The sequence below is a fragment of the Glossina fuscipes genome, unplaced genomic scaffold (genome assembly GCF_014805625.2).
Source record: "Glossina fuscipes isolate IAEA_lab_2018 unplaced genomic scaffold, Yale_Gfus_2 198, whole genome shotgun sequence".
Lineage (NCBI taxonomy): Eukaryota > Metazoa > Arthropoda > Insecta > Diptera > Glossinidae > Glossina > Glossina fuscipes.
Genome location: NW_023998541.1, coordinates 224072 through 235943, shown reverse-complemented (window position 1 = coordinate 235943; position 11872 = coordinate 224072). Strand labels below are relative to the sequence as shown.

At 33.8% G+C, this 11872-nt stretch overlaps 1 protein-coding gene and 1 long non-coding RNA gene across 2 annotated transcripts in view; one reads left to right on the top strand and one right to left on the bottom strand.

Annotated features, from left to right (window-relative positions):
- The window catches only part of LOC119641966, a 41952-nt gene extending 36932 nt beyond the window's left edge, over nt 1–5020 (bottom strand). The window contains exon 1 of the mRNA XM_038040900.1: nt 3519–5020. Coding sequence (XP_037896828.1) covers nt 3519–3941 — 423 coding nt within the window. The 5' untranslated portion in view covers nt 3942–5020. The remainder of the gene's footprint in view (nt 1–3518) is intronic.
- Nucleotides 5021–5696: 676 nt separating this feature from the next.
- Nucleotides 5697–6223, top strand: LOC119641964. The gene is made up of 3 exons (XR_005247917.1): nt 5697–5752; nt 5819–5907; nt 5970–6223. It is a non-coding gene; the product is annotated as an uncharacterized LOC119641964 (long non-coding RNA).
- The last annotated feature ends 5649 nt before the right edge of the window (nt 6224–11872 follow it).

Here is an 11872-nt window from a genome sequence, read left to right as displayed (position 1 = left end):
AGTAGATATTACAAGAATAGAAAAAACACGCTATTCAAAAAATATTCAAAAAGTGGCTCTGCGCTCGACTATTCTGCTTACACGGTGGCGAGGCATAGATTTAACTCCCTCAGCCGCCATTATTACTGCAAATACCTTCAGTTCATTAAATCCTCTCTGTTTGCTAATCCTAAATACTTTTTTAAATTTTTTAACTCTAAAAGAAAAATTTCCACATGTCCCTCTCATATTTTTGGCTCTGATTCCTCGGATGATTTTGAAATTTTAAATCTGTTTGCTGAGTATCTCCGACGAAACTTTTCGATTGCTAATTTCGATTTATCAGCAAACTACCCATATCCTATAACTAACTCTGTCTCAATTCTTAACTTTGTAATTTCGGAAGATGACGTTTTTAAAGGGATGAGTACTCTGAAATATTGTTGTACGCCAGGACCTGATGGAATTCCATCATGTGTACGTAAATCTTGCGCTGTCGAGCTATGTGATGTGATCTCAAAGATTTTTAACCTGCCCTTGAATTTAAGTGGTTTCCCATCGTGTTGGAAGGGTATTTTCCTTATTCGTATCCACAAGAGTGGAAGTAGGCAATTTGTTGAGAACTACAAGGGTATAGCCAAATTGAGTGTGTTGCCCAAGTTGTTCGAATAAATTGTGACTCAGCATTTGGCCTTTGCCATTAATTCGTATATTTCTCCGCAACAGCACGGCTTTCGGAAAGGGCGATCTACATTCACTAACTTGTTAGGATTTACTTGTCATGTTTTCAAAGTTTTTTCTAGTGTCTCTCGCACTGATGTGATATACACTGATTTAAGCAAAGCGTTTGATATGGTTAACCATAACTTACTTATCTTTAAACTGCAAGCCTCTGGCTTCCCTTTCTTTTTAGTGAAATGGATAAGCTCTTATCTGCACAATAGATCCTTCAGGGCTTGGTTCAACTTAATCACCTCGGATGAATACCCCGTTATATTTGGCGTACCTCAAGGAAGTCACTTAGGTCCCATTTTATTTAGTTTACACATTAACGATTTTCCATCGGTGGTTAATTCTAGCCAGATCTTATGGGATGATGTGAAACTGTTTTCCTCCTTCGCTGTTGAATCGCAATCACATCAGCTTCAAGGTGACTTGTATAATTTTCTTACGTGGTGCTCTGTGAATCTTCTGAAACTAAATCTGAGTAAATGAAGAAGAAAGTCATTCATTACTCAGTATTTCATAGATTCGCATAAGTTGGAGGACGTCGATTCGATCACAGATTTAAGCGTTCTATTTGACCATAGGTTACGTTTCAACTTGCATATTGAGCTCTCGATAAGCAAAGCTAGGTCCGCGCTTGGTTTTATAAAAAGGTGGTCCAAAGAGCGCCATGATCCCTACATTACGAAAAGGCTGTACATGTGTTTGGTTAGTCCCATACTCGAGTACGCCTTTGTTGTGTGGTGTCCTTCATATAGGTGCTATGTAGATTCAATTGAATCTGTTCAAAAGCAATTCTAATTGTTTGCCGTTAGAAATTTGGGTTGGGATCCGATTGCCTCTTGACAACCAAATTGACTGTGACCTTAACTGTTTTAACATTGGTTTTGGAAGGAAGGTTTATGGCTTGGAGAATAGCTTGGTTGCAATTGTTGACGCGCCTTCGCATAGGATATGATTGACTTGAACTTGTTCTGCGACATCTACTACTGCATAGGCAAGGAACAGATTGTTGTTCTTATAGTCTGCAAAAAGAATATGCCAGCCATTATTTTCCAAATAGTAAATTTTCTCAGAGGTTAGTGCTATGAAGACGAGATTTGGCTCATATCCTTTTCTGTGTGTTAAGAGCCAAATACCAAAAAAATTGATGTTTAAAGCGCATGGTGATTTAAATCCTGAGCTTTGTGAGACATTAACGGTGGATGGTTATTCCTCTTGCAACATGCATGCAAAAGTTAATAGAGGCCTTTTGATTTTTTTGGTAATAGCTTTTTTAGAATCTTCTTAAAACTTATAACGAAATATGAAGAAATGCTAAGGACATTAATTGCGATGCATAAACACATGAACAATATGTATGTATAATTAGTGTGTGTGTATCGTTTTAGAATTAAATAAACAAAATTTTTTAAATCGTTAACCCGCCTTCTAAATGGGTGTGACATCGATCGGATGTACCACTTTCTGAACTCTTTGCTAAAATATCTATCCAACAGAAAGCAAACCTTTATACGACAGAAGTTCAGTAGTTTATAAACAAAACAGATCAGTAATAAGATCTTTGAAATGAAAAATAATTTTGTTAAATTTGGACTACTGCAGTTCAAGTTTGAGCTTCGCCCCTCAAAAATTCCCAATTAATGAATGTTTAAAACTGTTTTGGATATTTTGAATTGTCAATTACGACAGTTTCTAAATGTATATTTAGAATTTCCGCGTACGTTATTTTGAATCTTTTTAATTTTCGATGTTAAAAAATTTGTTATAAGGCTTGTAACGTTCCAAAAATTGTTGGTGTTTTTATTTGTATGAAAGGATCGTTGAATATCTAAAATCAGTTTTTTACATTTAGTCTAGTTTTCGAGATGCCGGTTAAAAGTTTAAGTTTCTTCTTTCTTGTGGGTAGATCATTCTTCGACCTTGATTTCTTAATCGGTGAAGAAATGCTTATAACAAATTCCATATTTTCATCTTTATGTTTACAATTCCAGAAATTCGAAAGAAGAAGAGGATCAAAATCATCCATTTTGGTAGAAATAAGGGATTGTTCTAGTGCTGAACAGGCATCTGAACAAAAAAATAAAACAAAAAAATAAAATAATACTAATAAGAAGAATATTCACTAATTCTGATATAGATGCATGTCGTCTGGTATGGATACCCGGTCATTATGACTTTCAACTATATGCTAATGTTGATCTTTATGCTCGTGACGGTGGACTTGATGGAGAAATTGCCTCAATAAAATATCCGCGGAAAGACATCCTTTGTATAATTCGATATAATATCGCGCAAGACTGGAGCATACTTTTGAGATAAAACAGCCTATGCAAATTCCTTCGTGATCGCAACAAAACCAATCTCAAACAGCTAACTGCCTTTATTAAAACTTCTGACTTCGCTCTCTATCACAATTATAACTGAACTTTTGCGTTGCCTAGTCGTATTTGTATCAATCCACATTTCAATAATTTCTATACAGCCATAGCCAGAACTGAATGGACTACCACAAAATGATTAATTTCTAATCATGTCTCAATGTCTCTTCTAAGAGAGATCAAAATCAATGAGCCATCAATAAATCAATAATAATCATTACCTGAACTGCATTACAGATTTTTTTTTCTGATAATCGTCTGCACTGCTGCTATTAACCATAATCCGTACAGAATAACCCATAACGTCATCACGTTAAAAAACAAATTTATAAATATGTTTTTAATTCGAAAATACGCCCATGAAACAACTTCTTTATTAAAGTATTCATTCCCTTCTCTTATTTATTTCTCTTTTGCGAACAGCTAACTTACCTTGTTGCAATTGCCATTGAATTTTAACAACTTCTTACAGGACTTGCCCCGACTTTCAAAATAAATTTCTTGCGGAGTACGACGACGTGGTGTTTTACATGCTACAAACACCTGAGACGTTTGCGACGTACTATTATAATTTACCATCACATCGTCGTTAAAGTTGTTGAAATCATAGTTACAAGAAGCGGTCTTGCTACGAATATGGCTAGTATAGAATAAACAGCTTAATATAGCACAGCAGCCAGTAAAATCCTTCGCACCTGTGGATGGTGATGATGATCGGCATTGCGGCCGAGCTGGTCTAATTAAGCCGTTCAAGTCATTGTTGTTATAACTACTGCTATATGAACCAGACGAAATGGTTTTCAGTTCGAAATCATTGTTTGACTTGAAGAGATTAACATCGGTTACCATTATCATGTCTATTCTTTGTTGTGTTGCTGGTACGATGAGGCATCTCCGGTATACGAGAGGTGCTTTTTTCGGTTTTGTACGTTCGTTGTAATAGCGAATTTGTAGCGTGATTTATGTCGCTATTTTTGCATGCAATTAGCTTAGAATTTGACGCATATTAATTGAAATTTTCAATATTGCAACCACAAGCCTTTAACAGTTGTACGTTCCTGCGTCGTGCTTTCTTTAAGTGCTTTCGCAATCTTAATTTTCCATATCCGAAAGCATCTTCACTATTTTTTGTGCATGCATGTATCGCACTAATTATTACGTCATTGTTGGTGATTGAAATTAATTCTTTATAAAATGTTATAAATTTTCGCTAATGTTGAACTAATTTTCTATGCAGCTCCATTACTGCCGTGTCTTATTGCTTAGTTGAAAATTTGCTCAAGTTTCCGTCTATTCATTAATTGCGTGTCGGTCCCTCCTGTGCATGCTCGTAGAAGTCCGTATTTTATTTTTAATTGTTCCATTTTTCATTTTGTGTTCACTTCTATGCTATGTGTTCACTACTATTTAATAAAGTTTGAATAACATTGAACCCGTTGGAATTTCTGAGCCATAATTATTTTTTACACTTAACATTCATATAGCTGCATACGATTTGTGAGCCAATTTTCTTCTTAAGGCAAACGAAACGAATTAAAATTATTTAATAAGTTGTATACTTATGCATTTGCTCAGTGTATATGCATATATTTAGAAAACAAATTGACAATGATAACACAGTTCAGTACTCTTAGCGAAAAATTTTTAATTTTAAACCTTAATCAAACGCCAAAAGCGCATGTGGGTAAGTTTTTTTTCATTTAAAGTTAACTAAACAATATAATTTTGATATTAAACGACACTTTTGAAAGCAAGTTAGTTTGGAAGTGAACGAAATAGGGACAGAGCGAAGTTAAGCAATCCGGTGATTATTACGTGCAATCTTTTCTAAATTTTTTTATGCTTCTTCACTAAGCTTGCTTTGCTTTCGAAGATGGCTTTTTTAATCTACTTGTTACCAATTATTCAATTTTGGAGAGTTTGACATTAAATATATCCTATATTCCGGCCGCTTCCTTTCTATGATTGATTTTTTTTCGGATTGCAAATCATCTCCACTTTAACTAAAGGTTTCTGTAGTACACGTTGACATTTCAAACAATTGTGAATGCATAAATTTCGCAGGTTCGCAGGACGTCACTAATATATAGCACTACACTGAGGGTGGGAACTAAACGAAAAGATATGTATTGAGAATATTTCGAATGTTCAATAAATAGTCAAAATTGGGAAAATAAATTAAATTTCGATTACGCGTTTGAAAAAATGGCGTAACTAATGTTAAAGTCACCGCTCTAGCGAAGTTTACCCAAATAACTAGTAGTAGAAAGCGAGGTGTTGTCGTTATAAGAGTATCAATGAAGGTTACCCTCTACAATATAACAACCGATTGAAGCGTAGACGATGCATGAGCGGATAACGGCGATTCTATTTAGCGAAAAAGGGTATCTTCAGAGAGTAAATGAAAGTAAAGCGCATGTGTTTTATTAAAGCAGTAGTAGTAGCTGCTTTTCTTCCTCAAGGAAAGTATTTGTAAAGTTTGATTTACACGTCAACCTTAACAAACCTTGAAGAGAGTGACAAAAATATGAAAACACACCGCAGCTATTATACTTCGTTTTTGAAGCGAATTCAGTCAATATAATTAAATAAATCTGCTATGTATCTGGTTACATTCAATTGTCATCTCAATTTACCATCTCAATATGCAAATGGATATGCATAAGGTGAGAGATAAAATTAGAAAAGTCCTCTAATTTTATAAAAAACAAATTCGAATTTTATTATATTAGGTCGTATAAAAAGCCTTTGCGGTTTTTTCCGCGGGATGGAATACTGGGCAAAACTCACCGATTGTCTTAAACAAACAAGTGCTAAAAAGGTGACATTTCAGCTTACATTTTTTGTGAAGATAATTTTCTAATTCTTTGCTCATGTAAAAAGTTTTGTATTGATATGAAAAAGGGCAAAATATCTGAAGAAATACGCCATGCGATGTTTTTTACTATGAAAAAGGTGAAACATTCAAAAACATGCCGGAAAATTTGTAAAGTGTGCTTGGTAGAGCAAGACCTGCACGCAAGCTGTCAGGGATAGAGGAGGCGCTAAACATTAATCACATGACAGTTTGGAATCATTTGAGAAAAGCGGGCTGCAAAGAGGAACCGCGTAACCGCGAAAAGACCGCAAAGACTTTTTGTAAGGCCCATTATATTAAATTATTGGATTGAAGTATTTGGCAGCAACACATTTTCCACTTGCTTCTGCAGGATTGGTTATTCATGTCAGTGCATTCATTGCATTGAAAATAAAGCAGCTACGCAAACAAATAAACTAAACTAAGAAAAAAGGTGAGATCGAAACTAAACAGTAAAATCGGAGTAATGAAAAATTATGCAGTAATTAAGATAAAATATAATATATTAATAAAGAATTATTACGTAAAATTTTTAATTGATGGTGCGTCACCAGAGTAAATAGGATCGGAATATGCTTAGCAAGCATATATAATCACCTTAAGGTAAGTAAAAAGACTAGCAATCGACTCTCACGCCATTCTCATTTCCAAGCATACGTCATTACTGCAAACGGCAGGAACTTTAATAGGTTTTTAAATCTGTAAAATCATTTTATAGGAATCATGTATTTGAAAATAATCGAGTCCTAAGTCGTGTTGATAAACCGCGGTTGAAACAGAAACACCGTCAGACAGGAATTTACTGAAAACCACATTCGAGAACATATGTTACAAATAAAAAGCATAGCACATCAATTCGTGAAGTTTCTCAAAGAAGCCTGGAAAATCCAGTCACTCAAGCGAATTGCCTGTAGTAGTGCCCTCTCCAAGACATTCTAAAAGAATAAACCCATGAACTATCTCTATTTAAACAAAGTTTTGTTTTGCAAATTCCTTAAAGACCTAATAGGCAATTCAACATCTATATATTGGTGTGCCGAACTGCGTTCTGAAGATGCGGCTTTAAAAGGCGATTGGACATTTAAGCTCCTTTTGCCAAGAGAATATAGGACGAAGGTTGAATACATCAAAAATAAGTTTATCCCGCCACGTCGAGAAATTAGATAAGTCGGGAAGTTAAAAAAGTTATTTAAGTCAAATCTTTTTTAATAAGAAATAGTTCTATAATGCTGAAAGTAAAGACACGCGAGATAGCTTTGTTTTGTGAAAACGGCGCACTCAGAATAAAACTGACCAAACATTTTGTTTGTTTTGTATGTTGAATAAGGCCAGAAGACACATTAAGGGGAAGTCCAATTGAATTTTTTGCTGGACATATCAATTAAAATATTTAAACTTTGGCCAATTTCATTATTAAGTAGTCATTTTTAAGCCAATTCTCTCTTTTATATGCTTCTTAAATGTTTTATATGCCTAAGAGTATCTGCAAGCTGTATGATTTAATTACATTATCCTAAGAAAAATACGAATGCATTAACAATAACTTTCAATTAAGCTTCGACGGACAATAAGAAACTCGCTAACTTTTTCTTAACAGCAGCTTTTGCTGCAAACCTTCATCAAATACAGGAAGAGCGTGTCATGCTGAAAAGTACGATTATGATGTGTTTCGATATATTTTGGTTGATTTTCGTTTAAAATGCGAGAGTTTTTGTTGAGCTTTGCTGGCTTGAAACAGGTTGTAGTGTGTTAGCCAGCGGACCAACAAATGAATGAAAAGTAAAAATTCATCATCCATCACAATTCGAGCCTTTTTGCTGCGAACTATATAAGAAACTATATAAGAAAACTATCGCCAGAAATTGCTTCTTTTAATGCACGACACGACTTTTGTAAAATTCCAAAAAAAAAAATGATCATAAGTAGGCCTAAAAAATCCTAAAACTGACGCAAACTTAGCTCTTACAACTAGATATACTACATTTCCTCTCTGACATATTCTACGCAGCTGTCCAGAACTGGCTATGCCTTCTACGTAGATAACTAACCAACTTTTTTTAAACTTTAGGGGACACCCAGAATTATGCATTATTCCTGTTTTCGGTATTGCACTTCAACTTTGTACAATTTTTATTAGACTTTGCGGGAATTGGTTATAATAAGACTTCGTATGTAAGGAACTAAATCAGAAAAACGTAGAATTAGAAAAAATAAACACAATTTATAATAAATTTAGATGTTATTTATCTAATTTATATTTATTTTGCAAGTAATTTGAAATTTTAATTTATTTATTTATTTTTTTTTTTTGGTATGTTGAACAGAGATGGATATATTAATTTATAATCCATATTATATTTTAATAAATAAAATGTGGTTTTCAAACCAAAACATACTGTATGCTCTTCTTTTTAAACTCACTTACTTCATTTTTCCTTCTTCGCCTTCGTCTTCTTCATAATCAGTCAATTTTTACGTTAACTTTTTGCATCGATAGTTTTCATGTGTTAGTTGTTCACATTTATATTTACCTCTTTATTGTTAACTATCAAACCGTACGTTTTCCCTTACATTTATTATACATCGATTCATTGATTTTTTTCTTATCAAATAATGTGGTAACGCTCATTCCATTGCATTTACCACTTGAGACTTTGTTTTTTTCAAATATTTAAATTAAGTATGTGGGGTAATCATGTAAGCAGGCGGCAATTCAATAGACGACAATCGTCAAGGTAATCTAATCATGTTGGCAAGTTTGCTGACGATTGTCGCTAAATGCCGTCTCTCATTAACGTCAAAACTCGCGACAATGAAATTGCTGCCACTGAGAACAAATTTTCGTTAGTATTGAGTATAAACCAAGCAAAGTTACCACAAATTCCCCTTTCAGGGCTTTGTTTGTAAAGAAAAGCTGCAGAAGGAAAATATAAAAAGCCGTTAGAAAATGAATTATTAATTCAAAAATTTAAAAAAAGTATAACAAAATGAAGAGTGTCCGAGGTTACATTTGTTGATTGTGAGAAAAATACAAAGAAATTCGTAATTATAAGTACAAATCTTTGTTTAAATCTCGAGCTTAATTAAGTAATTTAATACTTTATAGCCAAACACCAACCCTACGTATTTCCTATTCATTTCATTTTGCAGCCTTGTTTACCACACGCAGTTTGTTTATAAATATAAATAAACGTAAATTTGGCTTATATTTTTTACGTTTCACTCAATTCTTAATGCATTCTAATGCAAACTTTGACGGGAAGCATTGGAAAGATGGCGACGATGGTACCTCATTAGTCCCTTAGCAATAATCAATTAATTGACGATTGCCCCCCTGTTCATTTTTCAACATCGACAACGTACTTTAATAGAAGAGTAAATACGAATCGAGGAAAATGTTCACAAATGTTTGTGTAGTAAATCACAACATCTGCGTCGTTTCGCTAGAGTTCTCCCAATTGAGGCAAGAAAGTGAGGAAACAATAACTTGCATACTTTTCAAACCGAAGTAAAGAACGTAACGAATAACCTAAAAGGATGTTTTTATAGGTAAATTCGTAAGCTAGTGTGCAGATATATGTAATAAATATAAAAAGTTATAAAATTGAAAGTTCAAGTTTAAATCAAGTTTATATTAAATCGTTCTCTTCTTTTGATACCTGCAACTTTCTGCCATGAGACGAGTTAATTTGCTTTTGATTTTTCAAATTTTTCTTTTTATATTGTTGACCATTCCAAACTGTTACATAAGCAAATCCAAAACGGCAGAGTGTAGTTTCTTGTGCTTTGCTCATAGGATGAAAACCTGACAAGGAATAATTGCTTTTATTAGTAATTAATATTAATAATTATGTAATTATTAATATTAAAAGCGAAAACGAATACATGAACTTGCTTTTGCTTCTAGTTTTGTTGTTTCTTCGGCCTAGTAACCTATCACATACACGTTTTTAAACCTAGATAAAGAAAAAATTACAAAATAGACCAAAAATTACACTCACGATCATATTTCACTTGTGGAAGATTTTTCTTGGCACTAACTCAGAAAAAAGTCAAAAACTTTGCCTGTTTATAATCAAAATAGCCCGTATTTTATTATTCGCAACTTATGGAATTTCTTATTAGGCTGATTCGGTTAGCACTGTAATTCATTATTTGGAATTTTTTTATTCGTTAAAAGTGATTGTTATCGTTTTCCCTTTTTCTTGGATATGGAGTTTATATGGTTTATATTATTTCACATTATTTAATTTTATCAAAAGTTTTATATAATTTTGGTTTTATTTACGTTTGCATGATAAACAAACGTCAAATTTGACCTTTAATTTCTCTTTATTATTTTGAAATAAATTTTGATTGTCGAAAGGCAAACACGTAAATATCTTTCAAGATACGCCATGTAAATGTCAGAGCCAGTTCACTAAAAGATATGTGAGCAACGCCTAGAAGTGAAATTTGATCGACAAACTCATAATATTAGCGCTAATAGTAATTTATAATGATAAGGCAAATGCGTGGTTATATGCATTCAAGTTTTGTTAAGGTATAAAAAACTAGTTTACACAAATTATTTGTGTAATAAATTGTTATTGTTTCTAGTTATATTAAACACAACATGTTCTTACAGAAACCCGCACTTACGCAAGACAAGAAAGTAAATTTTAGCTAAGAGCTGTGGTGAAAAGTGAATGCTGTATATATATATAAAAAAAACGTTGTTATTTGATAAGCAAAGCGAAAAAGGGTATAAATATAAAGTTTACTAAGATATACAATTCTATTAAAGAGATAGGTTAAGAGAAAAAATATGTATAAAGTTTGTGAGGACCTTTTTCTAGGACCAAAGGTGAGCTCGTCGGAAAGCAGAGAGACCGAATTAGCTAAGCTATTTTCTACATCTACTAATTAAGCTAGCCCGTACACGACAGGGAAAGGAAACACGATGCATTTGACTTTATATCTTTACAATGATAATTTTTATTTAATTAGCTTTATATTTTGTTTTAGCTCTATCAAAAGAAAAAAAACCAGATTTAAAATATTTCAATTTAATTTTCTCAGGTTTTATTTCTGAACAGATGAAATACAATGCTTGCTTAAATAACAAATCTATCTATGTTTGCTACAATTGTAATTTAGAAAGTATAACAATAAAATAATAATATTAATAATAATAATGATTATAACAATAACAATAGTAATGATAATGAGCACACACAACATCGTACTTTTGACTTTTAGAAAAGTTTGACATTGCCACCGTGTCAAATCTTAGCTGAAAACACTGTTATCTGCTGAAATGCCCCCTTCCTGTCGTCAGTGGCTGTATGCTTATTGCTACCTATAATACCACAACCTAATTTAATGCTACCACTTCCACCGAAACGAGCGAAACGAAAATACGACTTCGTCTCATGGGCGTTTACGGTTCCTTTTCTAGATTGCATATTAATTGTGCGTTTTATGACGGGTGCTTAGTCCACCTCTATGGCATTGAAATGATATTCACAAAGGAGAAATGGTCAAAAGGCGATGTATCCTTTTGGGCCCTAATTCGGATCCTCAAGAAGTTCCAATAATGATGTCGTGGCTTGCTGTGGAGGCGTTGCGGGCGAGGACAAGAGACCATTGTTTTCTTGGTCAGGCTAATAACTCGCCCTTTATAAGTTAAAGTTCGCGGAAGTTGTCGGGATCAAAGCGCAAACTCGGCTATGAACCATGAAATTAACTGTGATGCACCTCGGCGGACAAATTTGGACCTGTCAGGCAGTCACTTAATGGGGACTTACTTTGCTACACTCGCCCACGCCCTACGTTGACCAGCGGAGGACTAACTGGTCGGTCAGAATTGGATCAAGCATTATTTTCGCTGCTTATTTAGGGTCGGCGGCTGTGAACGAGGATCTGTTCAGGTCAATGCGGCCCCCTC